The sequence below is a fragment of the Opisthorchis viverrini genome (genome assembly GCF_000715545.1).
Source record: "Opisthorchis viverrini unplaced genomic scaffold opera_v5_116, whole genome shotgun sequence".
Taxonomy (NCBI): Eukaryota; Metazoa; Platyhelminthes; class Trematoda; order Opisthorchiida; family Opisthorchiidae; genus Opisthorchis; species Opisthorchis viverrini.
This window is the reverse complement of record NW_008751772.1, coordinates 54,234-79,886: the sequence shown is the minus strand read 5'-3', so window position 1 is coordinate 79,886 and position 25,653 is coordinate 54,234. Positions and strand designations below refer to the sequence as shown.

The window sequence follows — 25,653 nt, the reverse complement described above, 5'->3', positions numbered from 1 at the left end:
AGCCAGTGATTTTTTCACAAGGGTGCTGAAAACTCTTCTACAACTGAATGTGCTGTACACAGGCCGCCACAAGAAGGGCGAAACCGGTCGTGGGCTGTCGAAGAGTTTTCAGCAACCTTGTGAGTAGTTTCCTTTATGAAAATATACTGCAATATCTTGAATATCGTGCCAACTGAAACATGAGGCAGCCTGTGTGCAGCACATTCACTTGCAGTATATCAGTTGGTTCTCTCGTGAAAACCAAATTGGTTTGCAAATGAGTGCACTTCTCTTAGCCAGTGATCTTTTCCGTTTGAATCCTCTATTCAAGAAGGTCATCATCCGTCAGTGAGCACTACTCACTTCTGTCCTGTCCTTACTTTCCGCAGGGTATCGAATTGATTACATCGTTTCGCAAGCTCCTCAATCCACACCAAGTTTTCAATCTGGACTGCGGGGGTCCATTGCCCGGGTTACATTGCTTTCGGCATCTGAAGCGGTTTAAAATTCTCGTTTGTGGAGGCGATGGCACTGTGGGTTGGGCTTTGTCCTGTCTGGACAATGTTGGTCAGGATGCCGCCTGTCCCACGCCGCCGATGGCAATCCTTCCGATTGGGACTGGAAACGATTTGGCACGCGTTCTTCGTTGGGGTCCCGGTTATACTGGTGGAGAGGAGCCGCTGACAATCTTGCGGTAATTTGTGCTTTTTTTCCAGAAGGCACCCTCGTGACATATGCTTGTTTCTGTTTTCTGAAAAGGACTCGCTTTCAAGAATGGAACAGTTACACTTACTCCAACTGCCGGCTTGTTTTTTTTGAGTTCTTTTAAGCAGCGATAAATCTGCGGAAGCCACAGGAAGTGCGACGTCTGTGTCAGTTGCTATCAGACAGGATCACAAACACTGTTATTCGATAGTTTTTTGTGAGTAGTATCGTATCAGTAGTTTGTTAGTTTTCTATGAAACGACTTGGGCATAGAACAAGCCAATAGAGTGAGGACCAATACCGGTGGTGTGGATTGACGATGAACTGACCAGTGGACTAGAATATAAGATGGTTGATCTTGGGTTTGCTGTATTGATTGTCGTTGTGCGTGCGTGCGTGTGTGTGTCAAGTATCGTGGAATCAAGAACCTCAAGACTGGATCAGAGCACATGCCTTCCACTCGCTTTGGGGTTGTGAAGACCTCCCCGGCACAATGAGAAGAGACATGAATCTGAGGAGAGGCTTCACAAAATGTGAAACGATATGGCGTTACGATGATTTATGGAGAAAGTAATTGCAAAATGGCTCGCTGTCCGGGTGAAAGAGGGTTACTGAAAGACACTTCATCAAACATCCACAACCGAGTGATGAACCGAGGAGACTGGGAGCGGTGAAGTCAGAAAGAAACGTGTCTGTTCTGAGTAAGGATGGGTTAAGGCCGAATATACTCTATCTGCAAATCATGGTTCAATTCAGTCAACTATAAACCGTGTGTCAAAGGCACATTGTTTCCAGCTGCTTCACGGGAATTCGGGAGTGTGGGATGTACAACCATGCCTTAGAGGCGAAGGCATGTTCAGTTTGTTCGGGTAGCTACGCCTTGTAGGCGATGGATTTGATGCACGAGCGCCACTGACCACGCCACTGAACCAGTTCTGTCAATGTCATCAACCATTGGTGATTTGAGTCTTTGACTTTCGGCTGGTCAGTGTTTTAAGTCGTTTGCTACGGGTGTGTGGGATCCACTCAAGTGTTTGTGTACAATTCATTCTACCGAACAAAATGTTCACTAGTAGCCTGATGGCTTTTCAGATGATCACAATTGAGGATAGGGGTCGCCCATCCCTTTCATCTCTGAACCGATTACTTCAACTGCTATTTCATCATACAAGTCTGGTGTGACTGAACTGGAGAATGCGATCCAAGTTCGTGAGATGGACCAAGTGGTTTGAGCGCGAATTCACTGACCGGAAGGTCGGTGGTTCGGACCCGACGTCTGCCTCTCGACTTCCCCTGTCTAGGCTTGGGCAACCTGACAGTATCCCAGCCCTCGTGCTTCCTTCGTGTGGCATGGCAGCTAGGCACCAAAAGAGTGTTGCAGCCGAACGACTTTTTTCCCAGTTCGCCTCCGGATGGCTTGATCACCGACCGAGGTTCTGTGAACTCCTCTTGCTGCTCTGCTGTTGGTAAATGAGTGTGTATTTCTCTAATTTCGTACAATTTGGGTTCAAGTAGAACACAGAGTTGACGGAAACTCAGCGACTGCGCCTACCTGATGAGCTCCAAGAAGGGTTAAACCGGGCTATCGAAGAAATTTCAGCGACCTTTTGAGCAGTGTGTTATGTCTTCGTGCCGCTGTTTGATCGTAAAAACACTCTCCGGCGCAACTGTCTTAATCAGGACTGATCAAGTGAAACTGCGAGAACCAGTTGACTTTCGACCAGCTTGCAAGTGACAGCGTGAACAAAGTTCACTCTCGACTGAGTGAGCAAATATCAATACGTCAAAAATACGGACTGAAATAATCAATAAAATAACTGAACCAATAGCAACACAACCGACAAAAGCAGCAGGTGCGCACGCGCGCACTGAGCTGATTTTTTATGTACGACCATTACAACATACGTGATCCGACAGAAAGATGGAAACTCATGATATGATCAACACAACAGTAGAGTAACCGAACAGGTGGAAGGTTTCCCTTTAGAGAGTGGACATAGAGCGGACAAGTCACATGACCTGAGTAAATGGGCTGTATTAAATTAGTTCGTCCGTCTTGAAGTACACTGATCTCGGAATCTGCTCACAGCGTTCTCATTTACCAGAACACTGTTAACCTGTGCACAGTACAAGCATGTGGTACCCAGATAATGCAGTTCTGTCCGAGTTTTACCCAACACCGCCCACTCATCGCTGAAACGATCAATAGTCCAGCAGTAGCTGACGTGATTTTTCCGCTGATCCACTCTTCTTCTATCAGAGTCACACCTTAATTTGAACAAGCCAGAATGGGTGACCTCACGTCCCTGTGAACCGTCCCGCAGAAAAAAAGATGAAAGTTTCTTTTGTCCAGTAGTGTACAGTAAAACAATTCCTAGTTTTTTTGACGGGGTGTTTGTATTACTAAGAGCCCATAGGTGACTGAACTTAGTCACATGAGAGGTATAAGCTCATATTGGCCCTCTTTCGTTCTGCGTTTTGCTATCTACCCTTTTACACAAGACTCACAATTTGATATAACGGTTTTCTTAATAGTGGCGACGAGGATGCGATTCAAGCAAAATCACCTGGCTAACAGATTTGTTAGCTGATCTGCTTGTGTTTCGGTATTTTGCTTACTTCGATGTAAACATACCTCGGTCGAAGAGGGATCTCCCAACGTGAATGAACGCAATATTCGTTTGTAACTTGTTAGGTTAGGCGAATATTGATCTGTAGATACCTCAGTCTCGCTAGGATTGCCCGTCACAAGATCAGAACAATGGGCACCGATCTGGGGCTACCTGAGTTGAACATCCCGCCTAGTCTCACCTTCGCATTTTTATTCTTCTACAAAATGAAACAGTGACGTTGTGGAAGCTGAGAAAATCCGTCTGGATCGTTGGACAGTGGTCATCAAACCGGACGAGGCGGAAAAAGATGCCCAAAAGAAACAATTGCAAATCCAAGCGAATGCTGCCAATACGAATGAGGACTCGAGTCGGATATTTGTGATGAACAACTACTTTGGGTTGGGCATTGACGCAGATCTGAACTTGGACTTTCATATGGCGCGAGAAGAGAACCCAGCCAAGTTCAATAGCCGGTAAGTCGGGGTGTTCGCCTTATTTTTTTTCCAAAGAGCTGCGCTGAACGATTCGTCAAGTTTGGCAGTTTACTCTCAGGAGTCGCCTAACCAAACGAGGAGACATCGTGATCAACCGCACACTGATGGTGTCTCCTCTTTTGACGATTGAACGTTGGTAGGTTAAATGTCAAGTCTGTCTGGATACCAGTGAAAGGAAGAACGCCCTCGCTGAGGAGTCATTTATTAGAAAACGCCAACTGAACAGTGACAGACTATCGGACAGCGAAGCAAAATTCTCATATGCATCTTATTTACAAAAACTGAACATGCATCTTCTCTTTGAACGCGTCTTCCTGAAATTTTCTGGATATTCATTGACTGTTGCTCAAATCCAGTCAATGCTACAAAGCGATTCCAAACGTTCCTTAATAGATCTCACTTTTCAAGAGACGCAAAGTGGAGTTACGAGGTAACATACTACTCATATGCCTCATCAATCAGTAGTATCACCATTACACTAGTATTTCAGTATATTGCCGGCTGTGTTCACCATTTTCTTCGCATCTACACACTCCGATGACAATCTAATGTATCACGCAGAAATGTATCACGCTTTGGCATTCCTTCGACCCATCACGTGACTGAAAGCGAACCCGTGCCTCGATTTTCTATTGACCGAGCCAACATAGTTCGATCGACCCAAACAAGCCAATCAAGATGTGGGTCAATCCCAATCAAATACATTCGAACATCTAATGAAGCGCAACGCACATACACTGATAAAAACTCCTAGCTCTTCACTAATGAACTTCGATTTTTCTGAATTACGTCAACTCCCTCTTTCGATCGATTTCCGGCGACGCGACACGCTCCTTCACGCGAAGATAGTTCATCAATGGCCACAATCCACTGATTCATCCTTGTTGATCTATCATCGAGGATTTCTGTTTCTCATTGTGAAGTGTACTTTTATGATAACTCATTACCTTTTTTTCTCAGGAGAGTTCTGAGCGCTAGTTTTTGTCATTGTGATTCCGAGATTCCAGTTTGCCATCAGTTTTAGTCGAAACATATAGTGATAAAAGAGAATCATCTGTGTGAAGTCAACTTCAAAGATGGTGTTGGAGATTGCGTTACTTTTTGAAACAGTCACGCCACAGGTGTTTTTCCGACCACAGTTAATCCCACATCCCATATAATCTGTCGGTCATGTTCGGACTGCACTCATCCCGACGACAGAATTCGGTGAAAAAGCCTTCTACGACAGTGAACTCGCACACAAGACAGTCTGACACCCTGTGTCGACCTCTACATCCGGAAAGCTAACAAGGCCACAATCCGAACGGCCTCCTGACTTTGTCAGTCACACTGGTCACGTGTGACATTTTGTGGCCAATACACTCGCACGAGATAACGATTGTCACGCAGCGATTCAAAGTGTAACGGCGATACTACTGATGGGAGGCATGCGAGTAGTGTGTGTTGTTCTTGAAAAAGGGAAATCTGTTGCGGAATTTGTGGCGTCGCTTTGTAGCATTTGCTTGGATTTGAGCAATAAATGATTGGAATCAATGAATATCCAGGAAAGTTCAAGAAGTCGCGTTCAGGAGAAGATGGGTGTCCAGTTTTTGTAAACAAGATGCAAGTAAGAGTTTTGCTTCCCTGTCCAATGGTCTGCAACCGGTCAGTTGGTATTTACCAATAAATAACTCCGCAGCGAAGGCCTCCTTCCTTTCAACAGGTCTCCGACGATCGTGGAACAACAACCCAGTCTGACTGCCGTGGCGTTGAAAAATGACGACTGCCGTGTAACCGTGACCTCCCAGGAACGCTTGACAAAAGGTTCCAGTCATCGAGGCCAGGCATAAAGTGACAGTAATTGAGGGCCATTTATGACAGTGGATTGATTAACCAGTGTACTTGCACCTTGGTCGACACGGCGACGGATACCTGGAGTAGGATGAGTTGAGACTTAGAATTCGGCCAGGTGGCACTGACAGACTGACCTTCAGCTACCAATGAAAGTCCGCTACCGTCTGACGGTCTCGATAGTTGTAACAACTGTGCTGACCCTAATTAGGGCGAATTGTGAAGTAGACATGCAGAGTGGGTTCATGTTTGACACCTTAAGTTGTTGGAGCGTGTGAATTCAAACAGAGAAAAGCGCCGAGTTTGATGTCTAGACGCTATGGTACAAGTTGAGAGGAGTTTCTCCTTTGTCCCCACTGGCACACTGTAAAGGAATGACGCAAACTACGCTCAACCTGAGGAAAAAATTGATGCTAAAGTCCTTCACAATTCAAGGAGAACCACTGGAGATTGTGGAAAACTTTGCATCCCTCCGTAGTTGTATTGGCTCTGACGGAAGTGTGTCTGATGAAGTCAGTGCAAGAATCTCAAAGGCTCGAATCACGTTTGCTAATTTGCGTCACTTGTGGCGTCAAAAAGGCATCTCACTGGATTTTAAGGGTCGTGTGTACCAGGCTACAGTAAGGGCTGTGTTGTTGTATGGGTGCGAGACATGGCCTATGCGGACAGGGGATGTGAGGTGATTCAGGTTTTCGACCGCCGATGCCTCAGAAATTTGGCTGGTTTTGAATGGCAGCAGTTTGTTAGTAACGACGTGATTAGATAACGGGTATCTGGTTGTTCTACAGGCATCCCAATCCGGGAAAACATCCGGCATCATCGACTGCGACGGCTCGGTTATGTGCTACGCATGCCGTGTGGAAAACTTTACGTACCTCGGTAGTTGTATTAGCTCTGACGGAAGTGTGTCTGATGAAGTCAGTGCAAGAATCTCAAAGGCTCGAATCACGTTTGCTAATTTGCGTCACTTGTGGCGTCAAAAAGGCATCTCACTGGATTTTAAGGGTCGTGTGTACCAGGCTACAGTAAGGGCTGTGTTGTTGTATGGGTGCGAGACATGGCCTATGCGGACAGGGGATGTGAGGTGATTCAGGTTTTCGACCGCCGATGCCTCAGAAATTTGGCTGGTTTTGAATGGCAGCAGTGTGTTAGTAACGACGTGATTAGATAACGGGTATCTGGTTGTTCATCTACTTATGGATATATATATATGTATATATATAATTGTATTAAAAACCCTACAGAGAAGAGAATAGAAAAAGAGTGGGGGAGAGAGAGGACCTAGTGCTGGCCCTATGTCAAGCATTCTGAGGTGCCCACACTTCTAGCCGCTCAATCAATCATTCCCATCCAAGGAATGATTCTGACCCTCAGGAAAGATAGTAACGATCCACCTGGCTCGAAATGTCCATGATTCGAACTGTACTCCAATATCTCGACTGATTTTGTCTAGACTTGGGCAACCTGGCAGTATCTCAACCGCGGTGTTTCACTAGGATACCACTGAATAGAAGAAGGCCTTCTATGCGGAGTTATTTATTAGAAAATTCCAACTGACCAGCTACAGACTATCGGACAGGGGAGCAGAACTCTCATATGCATCTTATTTACAAAAACTGAACACCCATCTCCTCTTGAACGCGTCTTCCCGAATTTTCCTGGATATTCATTGACCGTTGCTCAAATGCAAGCAAATGCTACAAAGCGACTCCACAAATTCCGCAACAGATCTCACTTTTCAAGAGACCCCATGCAAATTTACAAGAAGAAAACATACTACTCGCATGCCTCCCCCGTCAGTAGTATCACCGTTACACCATGATAGCTAGGCGTTGAAAGGGCGCTGCAACTGAACGCTTACGTTAGGTTACCATTCCACCGAGAATGGAGGCACTCAGTGGGTTTTCGGATGATGGAAGAATGCCGAATCTTTGTCTCATCACCGACGTCCGTGTTAATAACTGTTCAGACAACCGTGATGTTGATATCGTTTAAGTGAACTCCAAAGCTGTTCGCTTCCTAATCTCTGTGGTCTCTCACACGTCCGATCACGTAGATAACGATTTAGACGCGTTGCAACTTACATGTACTTTTTGAAAGTTAGTCAGCTCGCCGTTGATCTGCACTGCCGTACAACCATAAAGTTCGTTTAGTTATATATATATATATATATATATATATATATATAATTGTATTAAAAACCCTACAGAGAAGAGAATAGAAAAAGAGTGGGTGAGGGAGAGGACCTAGTGCTGGCCCTATGTCAAGCATTCTGAGGTGCCCACACTTCTAGCCGCTCAATCAATCATTCCCATCCAAGGAATGATTCTGACCCTCAGGAAAGATAGTAACGATCCACCTGGCTCGAAATGTCCATGATTCGAACTGTACTCCAATATCTCGACTGATTTTGTCTAGACTTGGGCAACCTGGCAGTATCTCAACCGCGGTGTTTCACTAGGATACCACTGAATAGAAGAAGGCCTTCTATGCGGAGTTATTTATTAGAAAATTCCAACTGACCAGCTACAGACTATCGGACAGGGGAGCAGAACTCTCATATGCATCTTATTTACAAAAACTGAACACCCATCTCCTCTTGGACGCGTCTTCCCGAATTTTCCTGGATATTCATTGACCGTTGCTCAAATGCAAGCAAATGCTACAAAGCGACTCCACAAATTCCGCAACAGATCTCACTTTTCAAGAGACCCCATGCAAATTTACAAGAAGAAAACATACTACTCGCATGCCTCCCCCGTCAGTAGTATCACCGTTACACCATGATAGCTAGGCGTTGAAAGGGCGCTGCAACTGAACGCTTACGTTAGGTTACCATTCCACCGAGAATGGAGGCACTCAGTGGGTTTTCGGATGATGGAAGAATGCCGAATCTTTGTCTCATCACCGACGTCCGTGTTAATAACTGTTCAGACAACCGTGATGTTGATATCGTTTAAGTGAACTCCAAAGCTGTTCGCTTCCTAATCTCTGTGGTCTCTCACACGTCCGATCACGTAGATAACGATTTAGACGCGTTGCAACTTACATGTACTTTTTGAAAGTTAGTCAGCTCGCCGTTGATCTGTTCCCCGGGCTTGGCAATTGACCTGAAGACCTTTCGTCGCCGGACATCGAAAGGAGCTGTGTGTAATGAAACAGACTTCTCGAGTACGTTTCGAATCAACACGAATTCGTGTGGCGTTGGTGGCTCAGTTCTACAAGCCCGGTTATGAACCGAGATACGGCTGCTAAGGTTTGACCCTAGATCAATCTACTTTGCGGTGTATGCACAGCAGCCTGGGATGGTGAAAGCAATGTCTTGACATAGCTTTCGTTTGATTCAACATTAAGGACTTTACTTTTAGCTGGTTGCGGGATTTTTAGAATTCGTGTCCACCGTTTTACTGGTGAGTCCACACCTGAAAATGCAAGCACCTGACTCGAGAGTGGGTCACTCGATTGAGAAAACCAGGGCCTTTGCTGAGTCATCGTTCGAGGTCTCGGGCTGATCTAGCACATCGGTAAAGCTTGGATGGGTTCACCTTTCCACACGTGAAAATTCAAGCGCCTCCCGTGTACGTTGTTGGCCTATCGCTCGTCTCGGATGTCAACTGTCCAGGGTTCGAGCCCCAGCACGGCCGGGGATGTGCACTGCTGATGATGGTGAAACACGTGAGCACGTTTGTATTGCGTATAAATCGTACAAACGCGCGCTTTTGTAGATTTTCGTATTCTAACAAAAAATGTTTATGCATTTGAAGCAAAAGAAAAGTACAAAACAATACAGCAGTTGCACTGTTCTCATCAAGCATCGACTAACGGGAAAGATGGGTAGTGGCTTGTAAACTGTTCGATTGAGCCGCGGTACTGAAATAGTGGTAAGTAGTATTCGAAGAATTCATGTTCTTTTCTCCAGAACTTGTGTATATTTTGAGAGGCTTATGCTACAACACACTCACTGGAGATGCAGGCCGAACGAAGATGACTGAGAACTTGCTGAAGACCCCCCCCCAGAAGGCGGCATCCCTCTTTCGCGAGTCTGATTCTGTTCACGCGTATGAACCGATTGTTCCGTACTTCACCAGTGCTTTCCCACCCGCTTACTCTCTATGGAGTGGTTTGCAATTTGAAAAGTCGGTTGAGGACACAAGCGACAAGGACGCCTGTCGAGGGAGAATTCCGGTAACCTAGCTCTGAATGTTCTCGCTGTCAGCCTAAGTAGGTTTAATGTGACAGGGTGCACCGTACATTCAAATGAACTGAAGTCACGCAGAATTTCTGTCAACTACGGATTGTACTAGTTCCAACTACTTTGCACAGCACTTTTTGATTGAGAAACCATATTTTGTTTTCATGAGGGAAACTACTCGCAAGGTTGCTAAAGCTCTTCTGTGCCACGCGGTGATTGCCTCATGTTTTGTTTGGCACGCTTTCGGAGTATTCAGGACAGCATCCATTCGAGACGCCTGAAGAAGGGCAAAGTCGGTCGTGGACTTGTGAGTAGTCTTCGAAAAATACACTCATTTGCAAATCAATTTGGTTTACACGGGAGACTTAACTGAACCTCTCGTTTATGATATTCTACAACTGAATGTGCTGCACACAGGCCTCTTGGTGTTTCGGTTGGCACGATATTTGGGATATGGCAGGATATTTTCACGAAGGAAACTACTCACAAGGTTGCTGAAAACTCTTCGACAGCCCACGGCCAGTTTCACCCTTCTTGTGGTGACCTGTGTGCAGCACATTCAGTTGCCTGGAGACATCATCAACGAGAGTTTCAGTTGAGTCTCTCGTGAAAACCAAATTGATTTGCAAGTGAGTGCATTTCTCATATTTTCTTTTCTTTTTTTGGAATCCACTATGAGCCCACTGAATTTCCGCTGCAGGATACACAATAAAAGCGTCTATCTGAAAATGGGCCTCCGAAAGATGGTCAACCGAACCAAATGCAGAGATTTGCACCAGAATATCTGCGTTGAAGTCGATGGACGCCAACTGGATCTGCCCCCACTCGAAGGCATCATCATCCTGAACATCCTCTCTTGGGGTGCTGGCGCGAACCCATGGGGTGTGGAAAAGGACGATGCATTCTCCGTTCCAACTCACTATGACGGTCAGCTCGAGGTGGTTGGTGTCACTGGGGTCGTGCACCTCGGACAAATCTTCTCCGGTCTACGAACTGGGACTCGATTGGCTCAAGGACGGCATGTAAGTAGTATGTGGTGTAAGTAGTGTGTTTCGGTTTTGAGGGCACACGTTTTCACAAATTGGGGGTCATGTTGCTGGGAGGGAGTTTCCTTTTTATCCTTAAACGGCTTAGAGGCTCATTCACTGTGGTCTGATTTTTGTTTTCGTGATTTTCATTCCAGATTCGCATTACGATCAAGACGGAAATTCCGGTACAAGTGGATGGAGAACCGTGGATTCAGCCCCCCGGACAGATTATTGTGCTACGATCGGCGCTGAAGGTAGGCTGTACCGAGTACTTTTGGATCCTCGTCTACCACCCTTTCTGGAAAATAATCTTGGTTAACGCGTCGCGAAGAGTTACACTTGACCATATGTACCCCAAACCAACTTCTTACTCGGTAGCGGCTGTAGGAGCTTAAATCACATTTATACTTTTTTTTACAAATAATAGGACACAATCGCTTGCTCATTTAGCACGTAAAGTTACTCAGAATGTCGCTGCAAACTCTTTGCCAGCACACCGTCGGTCATGTGGGTTCCTCAGTTAGGCGCGGTTCCGGGTTTCTGTCGCTCTTACGTTCCAAATTGTGCGAAATTCAGGAGCTACACTCATTGGCACACTAGTTCGGTATTTTGACGGGAACTTTAGTTAATCCCAGTCGAATCTTTCATTCATGACTCTTCAGGTGATGCGCTGCTCAAAGGACGCCTTTTGTTGCAGTTTCATAAACGACTGATTCAAATTGAATTCAGTTGCCTCCCCCCCCCTCAGAACCAAATTACCGACCAGGGTTTGTAGGTTCGCTTGCTCATTTAGCACGTAAAGTTACTCAGAATGTCGCTGCAAACTCTTTGCCAGCACACCGTCGGTCATGTGGGTTCCTCAGTTAGGCGCGGTTCCGGGTTTCTGTCGCTCTTACGTTCCAAATTGTGCGAAATTCAGGAGCTACACTCATTGGCACACTAGTTCGGTATTTTGACGGGAACTTTAGTTAATCCCAGTCGAATCTTTCATTCATGACTCTTCAGGTGATGCGCTGCTCAAAGGACGCCTTTTGTTGCAGTTTCATAAACGACTGATTCAAATTGAATTCAGTTGCCTCCCCCCCCCCTCAGAACCAAATTACCGACCAGGTGTTTGTAGGTGGGTTTTTGTTCATCTAACTCACTCCCAACACCACGAAGGATGGTATTCCGCCACGCTCAACAAAAAAAACCTCGATTCGCCTTTCGTTCCACGAGACCAGAAAACTCGGAGCCAGAAAGCACAAGTTGATGAAACCGTCTTGGTGGCATGGATGCGTCTGAATTTTTATCCAAGTAACACCGTGAAACGACAAGTGAGACATTCGGGGTATCCTGATCAAATCTGTGTACCTGGAGTTTGTTTACCTTAGTTACCCTGTGTTCGAATTCCATCGCCCGCCTAATCACAGTTACGGTCCCTCAGGAGGGAACCCATTGGGATGATCGTTGAACAAACGGATCTGTCGTCACTTTGGTGTATTCCTTTGCTCAAACCAAATGAAAGCGTTACCTGTCGCTCCAAAATCGCCGCTGATAGCCGGTGTCTACCGTGCAGAAGCTTGAAGGAGATGATATCCTAACTCATGGTTCGCTTGCCAACGGTGACAAACTGCTCCATATCGTAGTCAACCCTGCGAACTGTCCAATACCTACATCTAGCAGACGTCCTGAACTTAGTCCGGGACCGCAAAGTCCACACATTCTTTTTATTGAAGCCATTTTCGACCGAAAGTGGTGTGGTACATCTGAAATGGAAATTAATCACACTATGTTGACAACGGAATGTCAGTGGTATGCATTGGGTGAGCAAACGCACAATGTGCCTGCCTGGCCTCGAAGTAAATCTTGGCAGACCATTTTGTCAAACTGTTCTTTCTCCCAGTCGGCAGTATGTTTGCTGCCAAAACCGCAGGATGTCTCTGGTAGTGAACGAGGCTGTTGGTCGGATCACTTGGTTTACTTCTTTGATGGATTTCGGATGGCTTCAATGGCACGTGTCCGCTCGAAAGTTTGTCGCTTAACTCGGCTTGATGCACACTATGATTTACGTTAGCAACTCTTTCGGCTTATAGGCGATCTTCGATAACAAAGCCCCTCTCCATTCTGTTCACTGATTAGTATATCTAGCATATTTCAACTCATCTGCTATCCCTGGTCAATCGAGGCCAATGGATGAGAGCCCCTGGAACCCATGGAAATATATTTATTTTTGTACTACTGCCATGAATCGAGTAGTAATAACTAATCAGTCAAGTGGACAGCAAGCTAGCATGTTCTGCAAGGTCGCGTATTTCACCAGGCTATCATGTAAGAGAAACTCGGGTTCAATGTTTTCCTGTATATAATGGACTAACTGGAATGATCGCGCCAGGAAAAGGGAAGGACTTTTTGAACGAGATTGAAATGGATAAAACTTCTTCGATCCATTTAGTAGGCCACAAGTAATTGATGAACTCTTACTTGGTGCGGTAATTATTTCGCGGTGCTTCGGTCTAAAAACTATACCGCTCCGATCGATAAGATTTTGATAGCAGAGCGTTCCGTCAACTTAGCGGTGAAAACCTTTGGGCAGAGAATGGGTGATGGGCTGTGAGCTGTTGGTAATAATTTCTGACTACTTACTTCAATTTGTCAGTAGTTCATGTGCGCGCTGGTTTTTGCCTCGGGCTATATCTTGGGATCGCCTCAAAACTCAAGAATACTTTCTACTCAAATTCAATCGTACAGAGAGCTCTCGATCACATACAGTGTGTGTGACCAAATCGTCCGCATTCCCCTTCTTCCAACCCGAGTGCGCACTTTGATAGTTCATTCGCGTTTAGAGCACAACCCATTAATAAATTATTTTGCTCTCATAAGTTTGATTACTTCCCCTAACTGTGCCGAATACTCTCTTGATTCGTCTTTTTGTTTGACCTTGAGGGTAACATGTAATTTCTCATCACGTGTTCGTTTATTCCGCCTGATTTGGATACATGTTACTAAATTCCACAAGCCATCGTCTGGGGCCTGACAACAGTTTTATCAATTATGGTGTGTGTGTGTGTGAGTATTTCCGAATAAACTGCGAGGTCACAGTGAATTCGGTTTCCCAGCATCATTCTAACACTTTTCTTTTTTTGGAATCCACTATGAGCCCACTGAATTTCCGCTGCAGGATACACAATAAAAGCGTCTATCTGAAAATGGGCCTCCGAAAGATGGTCAACCGAACCAAATGCAGAGATTTGCACCAGAATATCTGCGTTGAAGTCGATGGACGCCAACTGGATCTGCCCCCACTCGAAGGCATCATCATCCTGAACATCCTCTCTTGGGGTGCTGGCGCGAACCCATGGGGTGTGGAAAAGGACGATGCATTCTCCGTTCCAACTCACTATGACGGTCAGCTCGAGGTGGTTGGTGTCACTGGGGTCGTGCACCTCGGACAAATCTTCTCCGGTCTACGAACTGGGACTCGATTGGCTCAAGGACGGCATGTAAGTAGTATGTGGTGTAAGTAGTGTGTTTCGGTTTTGAGGGCACACGTTTTCACAAATTGGGGGTCATGTTGCTGGGAGGGAGTTTCCTTTTTATCCTTAAACGGCTTAGAGGCTCATTCACTGTGGTCTGATTTTTGTTTTCGTGATTTTCATTCCAGATTCGCATTACGATCAAGACGGAAATTCCGGTACAAGTGGATGGAGAACCGTGGATTCAGCCCCCCGGACAGATTATTGTGCTACGATCGGCGCTGAAGGTAGGCTGTACCGAGTACTTTTGGATCCTCGTCTACCACCCTTTCTGGAAAATAATCTTGGTTAACGCGTCGCGAAGAGTTACACTTGACCATATGTACCCCAAACCAACTTCTTACTCGGTAGCGGCTGTAGGAGCTTAAATCACATTTATACTTTTTTTACAAATAATAGGACACAATCGCTTGCTCATTTAGCACGTAAAGTTACTCAGAATGTCGCTGCAAACTCTTTGCCAGCACACCGTCGGTCATGTGGGTTCCTCAGTTAGGCGCGGTTCCGGGTTTCTGTCGCTCTTACGTTCCAAATTGTGCGAAATTCAGGAGCTACACTCATTGGCACACTAGTTCGGTATTTTGACGGGAACTTTAGTTAATCCCAGTCGAATCTTTCATTCATGACTCTTCAGGTGATGCGCTGCTCAAAGGACGCCTTTTGTTGCAGTTTCATAAACGACTGATTCAAATTGAATTCAGTTGCCTCCCCCCCCCCTCAGAACCAAATTACCGACCAGGTGTTTGTAGGTGGGTTTTTGTTCATCTAACTCACTCCCAACACCACGAAGGATGGTATTCCGCCACGCTCAACAAAAAAAACCTCGATTCGCCTTTCGTTCCACGAGACCAGAAAACTCGGAGCCAGAAAGCACAAGTTGATGAAACCGTCTTGGTGGCATGGATGCGTCTGAATTTTTATCCAAGTAACACCGTGAAACGACAAGTGAGACATTCGGGGTATCCTGATCAAATCTGTGTACCTGGAGTTTGTTTACCTTAGTTACCCTGTGTTCGAATTCCATCGCCCGCCTAATCACAGTTACGGTCCCTCAGGAGGGAACCCATTGGGATGATCGTTGAACAAACGGATCTGTCGTCACTTTGGTGTATTCCTTTGCTCAAACCAAATGAAAGCGTTACCTGTCGCTCCAAAATCGCCGCTGATAGCCGGTGTCTACCGTGCAGAAGCTTGAAGGAGATGATATCCTAACTCATGGTTCGCTTGCCAACGGTGACAAACTGCTCCATATCGTAGTCAACCCTGCGAACTGTCCAATACCTACATCTAGCAGACGTCCTGAACTTAGTCCGGGACCGCAAAGTCCACACATTCTTTTTATTGAAGCCATTTTCGACCGAAAGTGGTGTGGTACATCTGAAATGGAAATTAATCACACTATGTTGACAACGGAATGTCAGTGGTATGCATTGGGTGAGCAAACGCACAATGTGCCTGCCTGGCCTCGAAGTAAATCTTGGCAGACCATTTTGTCAAACTGTTCTTTCTCCCAGTCGGCAGTATGTTTGCTGCCAAAACCGCAGGATGTCTCTGGTAGTGAACGAGGCTGTTGGTCGGATCACTTGGTTTACTTCTTTGATGGATTTCGGATGGCTTCAATGGCACGTGTCCGCTCGAAAGTTTGTCGCTTAACTCGGCTTGATGCACACTATGATTTACGTTAGCAACTCTTTCGGCTTATAGGCGATCTTCGATAACAAAGCCCCTCTCCATTCTGTTCACTGATTAGTATATCTAGCATATTTCAACTCATCTGCTATCCCTGGTCAATCGAGGCCAATGGATGAGAGCCCCTGGAACCCATGGAAATATATTTATTTTTGTACTACTGCCATGAATCGAGTAGTAATAACTAATCAGTCAAGTGGACAGCAAGCTAGCATGTTCTGCAAGGTCGCGTATTTCACCAGGCTATCATGTAAGAGAAACTCGGGTTCAATGTTTTCCTGTATATAATGGACTAACTGGAATGATCGCGCCAGGAAAAGGGAAGGACTTTTTGAACGAGATTGAAATGGATAAAACTTCTTCGATCCATTTAGTAGGCCACAAGTAATTGATGAACTCTTACTTGGTGCGGTAATTATTTCGCGGTGCTTCGGTCTAAAAACTATACCGCTCCGATCGATAAGATTTTGATAGCAGAGCGTTCCGTCAACTTAGCGGTGAAAACCTTTGGGCAGAGAATGGGTGATGGGCTGTGAGCTGTTGGTAATAATTTCTGACTACTTACTTCAATTTGTCAGTAGTTCATGTGCGCGCTGGTTTTTGCCTCGGGCTATATCTTGGGATCGCCTCAAAACTCAAGAATACTTTCTACTCAAATTCAATCGTACAGAGAGCTCTCGATCACATACAGTGTGTGTGACCAAATCGTCCGCATTCCCCTTCTTCCAACCCGAGTGCGCACTTTGATAGTTCATTCGCGTTTAGAGCACAACCCATTAATAAATTATTTTGCTCTCATAAGTTTGATTACCTAACTTAACTGTGCCGAATACTCTCTTGATTCGTCTTTTTGTTTGACCTTGAGGGTAACATGTAATTTCTCATCACGTGTTCGTTCGCCTGATTTCACACACTCGCAGAATTACAGCTTCCATACACATCCTCCGAGCAGGGGGGCTTTTATTGTTGGTCGGCTTTTTCTAGCTATTGTCCATAGAACTCCGAGGACCCATTCTGTTCAAAGAAACGGTTCCATTTTGTTATCGAAATCACTGAAAAGCCCTCTACAAAGGCGTTTTGCGATCTTGCCACATAAACTCGTCGTGACCATCGGATTGCTGGCAACTTTTCTGCACCGTTCTTATGAAGACAATCCGGTAATCCTTTTCATTTGTGTACTGTAAAAATGGTATTTTGCTGATTACATGATACCTCCGCTTCCGTGTTCGGACGAGTGCCTTTCCTTGGTCACACACATCTCGACGAAGATTTTTAGATTTTTTTAGTCTCTAAACCTGATGGATGTTTTGAATGATCTGTCATCCACATTTATCGATTTTTTCACCGTAAACTCTTCGCTCATAGGCAACAATGCTGAAGAAACGGAAGCGCCGAAAGGTGAATCGCCGACATACGGAACCCGGGCTCGGAGGCCCCGGAAGTCCAAATTCTGAAGGACGAGGCAGTACTCTGGACGACCCAGATCCCACGGAAATTCCCGTTAGCAGCATTTTCGGAGCTAGCGGTCCACCGAAACAAGAGTTTCCATCCCCTTCCGGTGTCACTGTTGGTATTCTGAAAGCGTCGAGCGCTCTCCCTGTTTTTGCGCCGGAGGCATCCCAGAGCATAGAATCGGTCAGCGTACAAACGAAGAGGAGAGATTTAATCCCTGATCCGCTGGTCATCGCTCACCCAACAAAACCTCCCCTAGTTCCCATGCCGTCCGATCCCTTCGCAGCCACATCCAATCTATTTGTTGAGAGTCAATCTCATCTTCTGTCGGCGGTGACCTACACGAGTGAACCGCATATTGACCAGACAACCTCGCGTGATCTGGAACTATGCAGTACACATGTGGCACATTCCGATTTGCGGCACGATCAGGGACATATCGCAGGTCAAGCCGATTCGATTTTTAGCTCCAGTGAGCCCGAATCTCCTCTAGACAAAGAACCCAAAAGTTGATTGATCAATGTGAGTGAGTGAGTGATTGTGCGCAACTGTCATCACATGTCAGGTGTAACTGCATTTTATTCAAAGCACCACAATTAAGTTAGTTTGCTGGTGTAAACAATCAGAGAGGTGTGCTTGACGTTTATGAACGTCCTGAAAAGTTGTAATGACGAAATGTAGTCTCGTGCTAGTGATGCTACAAGACATTGAACTTTCATCTTCAACCGCTCAAAGTTCAGTCTGTGATTGCCAACTCAACTTGGTTCTTCCGTCCTGGCACAATTATTCTGGCAAGAGGGGGGAGCAATGAAATCGAGTTTCGTTCATTTTGGAGCTCATCAACAGTGCATATCGTTGGTCGTGCCGATGTTTGAACTCCTGACATCTGACATCCGAGTGAGCGTGTTTCCCCTTCTCCATCAGTGCGCGTTAGACAAATCTGAGTTACCACGTCTGAACAGGCAATGGTGTTCACGCTTGAACGGTGTGATTGATTTGCCCGGGGGCCGCTTATATTCCGTAGTCTTTCTTGACTGGAACTTGTCGTTTTCACGAGTTAATTCGATGCTTCAGAGTTACTGGGCCCGCTGGCTACTTATTACTTTGCAATGCGTCTTCAGTGTAAGGTTGTAAGTTCGAGATCCTTGGAGTTTCGTGAGACGCGCACTGCCAATGATTCCAGCTTTTCAGCTTAGGTCGGCCCCACAAACAAGATGAAACATCCACGAGAAGAATGATATGATCGATCGAACGCCCTTTACTTGATCACGTGATTACCAAATTCTGGTCATCTCTTTGGGCAACCGGTGTCTCTGTTGCAGAATGTTCCAGGGCACAGCCATCCGATTTGTAACTGTCGCAATAATCAGAAAACAAAACCGTGAACTGACATTATTTATAGGGTTTTTGAAAACCCTTCAACAGTCCGGTTCCCCATTCTTGGGGTTCATCAGGTAGGTGTGGTCCCCGAGTTTCTAACAATCTTGTGTTCTGCTTGAACCTATCAGATTTCGCCCATCTAATGGGTCTCAACGAGAGAAAAACTGGTCGTGGGCTATCGAAGAGTTCTGAGGAACCCTCTGAATAGTGTCCAGACGTCTGGACAACAACGTACTGGGCTATCTGGAAAGTCGTACGAACTGAACATGAGGGGGCGGACCATCATGAACGGGAAATTCAGTTTGCTTCCGTTGATTTTCCTGTCAAATCTAAATTTGTGTGGATATGATAGTGTTTGTTGATTGTGCATTGGACGTTAAACAGGGTGACCAGATACGAGTAAAGGCGTACATAACTGCAGAATTTTCCATCCACAAACGATACCAGCGACAATGGAGAAAGACCTCGCACCAGCCTGCTACGAGCGGACATCCGAGATGACTGCATCTCCAAGTATCCAAAGAAACTGCAGAACTGTGGAAGTGGATACAGGTTCATCAGCGTTTACCGGCCTTAAGTCCCGGCAATTAAGTTACACATCTCACCAGTCCCATCCGAAATGGTGACCAGACGTGACAGGCTGATGAACCCTCAGTTTCAGATTAGTATGTCATTCTTGTTTCCGATTGTCTTCCATTTTAGCACGTCTATTTTATGTCCTTTCTTAGAGAAGAAATGAAAATCCAACATTCCGCGACCTATTGTCGGGTTCGTGACAGCCTCCACTTGGACTGCGTCCACAAAAGCTCACATCGCCACTCGTTGCACCAGCTCACTTCCCCACAAACCCCGACTCCGTCTATATCCACCAAATGGACGAATCTTGGCTTATCAATGTAGGCATTTGTCCTTTCACTGTTGTCCTTGTCTGTTTTCGTTTTGCTTTTGGTTCTCCCTCTACGATCATGACAAATAAATCAGTTCCCGGGGACGACAATGATGAATACAATATCCCGCGTACGCGGCACCAATCAAATTTCGAAAGGAACTGTACTACTTTTTGCGGCATTCAGTTGATGTATGTCTGTGTGTGTGTGAGAATGTTGAACAATCCATTCTGACGTCATCAGCTGCCTCATCACCTTTTCTGTATCTTCTAGAGTCCTTCCTCCCCGTCGCTCTAATCATGTGACCGACTATGACATGAATCTAACCAAGTGGGCTTAGCTCTTTTACGTTCTTCTACCACCCCGTCCCCTCCAACCATATATTATTTTTGTACAGTTTTTCGCCTGCCACGGAGTTGTACCGCAGTTTTCCCTACCTCCTGATTCTGACTTGATTTGATTTCAAATGCCTCATGTTGCCTGATTGCTCGTTTATGGGAATCAACTGTTGTGCTACAACCAATTCGCTGAGGAAAAAATGCCCTGTGTGCGGGCTAGATTCACGCCTTCCATGACGTTCATATTTTTGGCGCTGTGTCGTGCCGCGTCCCTGTTGGGTCTCTTATTAGTCAGACCGGCAATATGAGGAACCTAACGATGCATGCACTTTTTGAGCATGTGTTGCGTACTTTCTTGGTCATTTCACAATAAATCACCACCAGAACCACCGGATATTGCTGAGCTGTGTGCCAGACAAATAAAAAACAAATTCACCGATAGTGTTTTTTCTGTGTGTGTCGTGGATATGGACGGGGTCAATAGGTGCAGTCGCTACCAAATACGCTGGCTCTTCGTCAACGGATGAAGCACAACCTCTTACAGCGGACCCTGCAAGGTCCTGCAGGGGGTGCCCCGCGATCAAGTAGCTGGGCTATCACGGAGACCGTCACTGTGAATAGGCACGCGTTGCTCGAACGTGAGTCCAAAGCACCTTCATTTCTTTTGTATAAGGGAGGACATCGTGTGCTGACCTATAGTACATGCACTATAAGATGAACCTAAATACCCAAAATTTGAAAAACCAATCACAACACAAAGTAACAGGAATTCAAAACAACCAGGTAAACCGGACGGGAGTTTTACGGGTCAACCCGAGAGCAATAACACATTGTGTATAATAAATTGGACGAAATTCGTGGATAGCTGGGGTTCTTTTTACCACAACTCAGCCAAAGGTGAAATGAGACGGAAACGCGTTTCCGCGATAGAAGGCAACAGACCGAGGTGTTGTGATATTGATTGGGGCACCATCGAAATATGAAATATCAATGATGTTGCCTCATGTTAGATTCGAAACGAATTGTCGTCCTGTCGCCAATACAGCAAACGTTGTATACGAACGAGTGGTACTCACTGTATAGATAGCATATGGCCAATCGATTTCCCAAGCGGCCCATGAAAGATGTTCCTTTGTGCTGATGAATTCGTCGCCAATCATTTGTGACCGACGGTAAATATGGGTCTGTATCGAGAAGAGGCTGGAAGAACGGGGGAATGATGAGAAGTCGAATCTGTGTGTCCACTTGTGTGGTCTACCTCAAGAAGATGACTTGATGTAAGCGAAAAAATGTCCAACGCAGACAGAAGGTTACCATGTACCAGACCCATCCCGGTTTCAAGTACACAAAAGTTAAAGCATTTACCAATCCATCCAGACAAAATTGGCCTCCAGTACAATTGTTTTTAATTTCTAATTCGCAGCACTTTCTTTCTCATCCCCGCGTCATTGTGGGCCAACAAGAATCGGTTTGTAAGGACAAGAAACTAGGGTCTTCCAAATTAGAACGAGCGCCGCTACCCTGCGGCTAGACTTTTGAGCGAAAGGCTTTGGTTGGCTACCCTTATCGTCTTTCTGTCTTTGTGTGGGCGTCTTGACAGGATCCCAGCCCGTATACAACCGTTTACGACAGCGAACCATCGGTGTTGAACACTGGTGTCATGCTGTCGATGATGATGGTCTGTTTTTGGAATTTGCGACCCAATGACATATCTGCGCAGTTCAAATACATACCTAAGTTTGAAAAACCTACTCTCAATAGCTATACTACGCTGAGAACTACCTATGGGTGCACCTGAAATATCCAGTTGCAGTGAAATTGACACACGTATGTAGAAAAACTTTGAGAAACACGGAAATGTCTTTTCTGCACAGGCGGAATTTCTCGTGTGAACAACGGGCTGGCGAGATCCGCGTTTCCCGCCTGAATAATTAAATTTAACTGATATCCGCGGTTTTTAATGACACTTGTGACTTTAGGATGAAACTTCTTGATTCGTCTTCCAACTGTGCAGTAGTATACTCACAGATCTGCGACTCTTATAAACAAGAGTTTGATAGGCGATGATTGCCACTCCTATATCTAGTTACCTATCTGTAAACTGATGTTGCTTAAACGGGTTAAACATAATGCGGACGGTGGAATAAGGAGTTTGTTCATCTCTAGAGGCGTAACACACTGTCCCCAAGGTGACTGAAATCTCTTCGACGGTCCATGACCAATTCCACCTTCCTGAAGCTCATCAGCTAGGTGCAGTTATCGAGTTTTACTCAACTCTTTGTTCTACCTGAACTCAAATTGCGCGAATTCTGGCTTCTGTCAATTCAGTTTTGGCTGAATCCACTGCTTATGATGTTCTTGTTCAACTGGGTATGTGCATCGGGACACCCAATTTTTCAGTTAGTACGATATACTAGTAACGCAGTACTATGCATAGACGTAGCGCAGCACTGTTTAATATTATGTAGGAAAACGTGATTTGTTGAGCGACTCACAGCTATCGATGTTTCGTTTGTTGTTTCGCCGGTCTTGCACGTTCCGATAGGCAGTGATTCGAAACCGAGTTGAAATGTCGCACGGGCGAATTTCAACCCAGTCGAAGAAAACTCGCTAGTATCGTGTGGTACCAGGACGGCAAAGCCTATGGCGTCAGACGTTTGAGGAGACTGGAGAATGGGCACTTATGGCGGTTGTGCTGTGAGTAGCAGACAAGCAAATTTGTTTCGTCAACGTGCATGTTCTCCGGCTCCTGAGGGGTGTTTTCTTCAAGGTAGAGAATCAAAGGAAAATTACCCACCGCAAAATAAGTCTGATTGTTCTGATTCCTTCCTATGGGAACAGTTCATGGCTCCTTTTCGTTTGAATGCCGTGTGAGGAGGTCCTGGAATTTTCGGTGGAGGTTTTGTCCCATCAGTCGACTCGTCAGCAGTATGCATCTCAATCGACCCCGAGCGTTAAGCGCATGACCTCCCGTCCAATGGTTGACTACCTAACCGTTTGGCCAGGAGCGTCTGATTCACAGATTGGTTGGTTCGCGCCTGGGATGCAGCAACATTAATCTTTCAACCACGGAATCCACACCATGTGACCAATCACTGAAGGGCTCCAGGAGTCACAACTTCTCGAATCGAAATTCCACCCATCTTGCGAACTTAGTCTTCCTCTTAGTCAAATATAGGCTGAAGTGGTTTGTTTAAACGTCGCCTTTGCGCATATCGTTTAGACTTGGAATAGGTTCACAGAACGACGCTCCATCATAATCAATTACGATCCGATCGGACCGCATCCAATAGTCATTGGGATTGTTCAGATCATTGGGACTACCAGACTAAAAGTGTTTGCGTGTGAAGACGATGGCTACAGAAGGCAAACAGATGACTGTAGCGCATCAGACAATCCAGTACTCAGATGGGGCCCATACAATTACAGATGGGGAGATATCAGGTTTATAAGCCTTCTAGTTTCGGTGTCCATAATGACGCGAATGTGTTCCATCAGTCTGGTGAACCTTTAGAATAGTGATTCTGGACTGCCGCAACCAGCTTTACAATCTAAAGGCCATGATATAAAGCCGCACGCAGCTGCGGGTATCATGAACCCTCCATTTGTGCGGTTCTTACCCCCACCACCGATAGCCGCGTGGCATCTTCCATTTCAGCGTCTTTAACTGCATCTTTCTGGAGGCTGATGGGATATCGTTTTGTGTGTAACTACATAAATCAATAAAATCAAGGTATTTCAGTCATTTGATTTTATCCTATAAATCACTCATTGTATTGCCCATGACTTGTGTAGGCAAACCCTAGCTGCGAGAAGATTCTATAGAATTCTATTTACGAATTCCTTGATTTGAGATGTCTCAGTGACTTTAAAAATCTGCGTAGAGCTTTAATAACTTGACCAGAAGATATACGGAACGATGTAGACCTCAAGGGGGCTTCTGGTAAGGCTGCGGTTTAATCTGACCACAACAATAGCATTAAGTTGGGACTATTATATGTCGCCATATATAATCATCAGTAATCTCGGACGTTACCATAAATAAGCGATTCTGATAGTGTATTTCCGGAGGTGTAGAGGATCACCAAACTTGAGCTTCAAGGCCATGAAAAAGCTTATAGCAAGGGCTCTAGAGATGAATGAGTGTTGGACGAAATCCCGCACCAAAATTACTTTCTGTTCGTACCTGGGTGCCGCTGTGGCCAGAAAGCGTAAGTCTCAGGCGATTAGCTAGAAGACTGGGTCGCCTAATGGTTCACCATTAAGGCGATCTCCCATTAGTGGAAAGTGTGGATCCGACAGCTAATCGTGATTCAGCGTCAGAAGTTTAGAGGGTGCCAACGGAACGTCCAGAAGACGTCAGAATTTCTGGAATATTGTTAACTCGCACACTAAAAAGTACTTGAAGAGACCACCAAGAGCAAACGTAATTTGTTCCACACGGTGTATGGTTTTGAATTTGAAAGCTTTACGGGGTTAAGTATATTTCGGCTGCATGTTTTGATACCATGTTGCTCATAGCTTTTTGTTTAAGTGAGCGCACTTTCAAGGTTACTGACCATCCTCAATTTGCATGTTTACCAGTTTACGAGATGAAGCGTGAACTTAAATCGTGGCGTATTTCAGCAATCCATGGCGTTTTTCAAATAGGAGATTACCTATACCGAATTTTTACTGTAGTTTTCACCCACGTGAACACCTGGATTACGTGTGAATCCGTTATACTAATCAGTCGTAATGTAGGGAACTGCTGTGACCAAAATTGGTAGTCAGTTAAAATCATCAGCATCCGCTGAACTTTGTCGGAAGTAGGGTGTAACGAATGTTCACTGGCTATCCGATCATACGCACTCGGTCGACCGGGTGGAGTTCTTCAATAACACCCTGAAGCTTGAACTTCAGGAGGCCAAAAGGGTGGCACCGATGGAGGAGCTCATGCGGGTGTTCCTGCAGGCATATCCAGTAACGCTAACCTCCAGTTTGCTTAATGGGTTGTCATCAGCAGGGGGAAGAGCCATGGAACACTGCATAACACCGCAGAATTAGAGGCTGAGTCACCGCAATACAAGAACGAAGCAGAGTTCAACCTGTCGCTTCAGAAAGGCCATGGAGTGTTGGTTTGCGACCGTGACGGTAAGAACTTTTAATGTTTGAAGACTCACTTTTCGCCGATGTCGAAAAGTGTTGTTCGAGATTTGAGTTGGCCAAACCAAGCCTATCGGGCGCACATGACAACTTGGCCAAAGATGAGTGGATCGTGCATCTGAGACCAAACAAGTTGAGTCTAGAGAGGATTCTGAGAACTTTTGATCCCGGTAACATTCCAGACAATCCATCAGTGGCTCTCTTAAAGACCAGGTTTTACCGGGCAGTACGACGACGGCGATGGGCGAACAGGATCCGCAAACAAGAAAGGCTATTGCAGGTGGACCCCAAAGCGAGGTTGCGTCAATAAAAACACAATTAGAGGTGTCCGACAGAGTCTTGCGCCAAAGCAGCTTAATCATTTGTAGTGGAGCGCTTCACTGGCCAAGAATCAAAGACCGCACGCG

The 25,653-nt window shown here is 45.6% G+C and overlaps 1 protein-coding gene across 1 annotated transcript in view; it reads left to right on the top strand.

Annotated features, from left to right (window-relative positions):
* The window catches only part of T265_13894 (hypothetical protein), a gene marked incomplete at both ends in the record, with an annotated part of 69,505 nt that extends 51,537 nt beyond the window's left edge, over positions 1 to 17,968 (top strand). Inside the window, 7 exons of the mRNA XM_009171030.1 lie at positions 369 to 673; positions 3,530 to 3,769; positions 10,513 to 10,834; positions 10,996 to 11,094; positions 14,080 to 14,322; positions 14,484 to 14,582; positions 17,410 to 17,968. Of these exons, the coding sequence (XP_009169294.1) occupies positions 369 to 673; positions 3,530 to 3,769; positions 10,513 to 10,834; positions 10,996 to 11,094; positions 14,080 to 14,322; positions 14,484 to 14,582; positions 17,410 to 17,967 (1,866 nt within the window). The remainder of the gene's footprint in view (positions 1 to 368; positions 674 to 3,529; positions 3,770 to 10,512; positions 10,835 to 10,995; positions 11,095 to 14,079; positions 14,323 to 14,483; positions 14,583 to 17,409) is intronic.
* Positions 17,969 to 25,653: the final 7,685 nt, after the last annotated feature.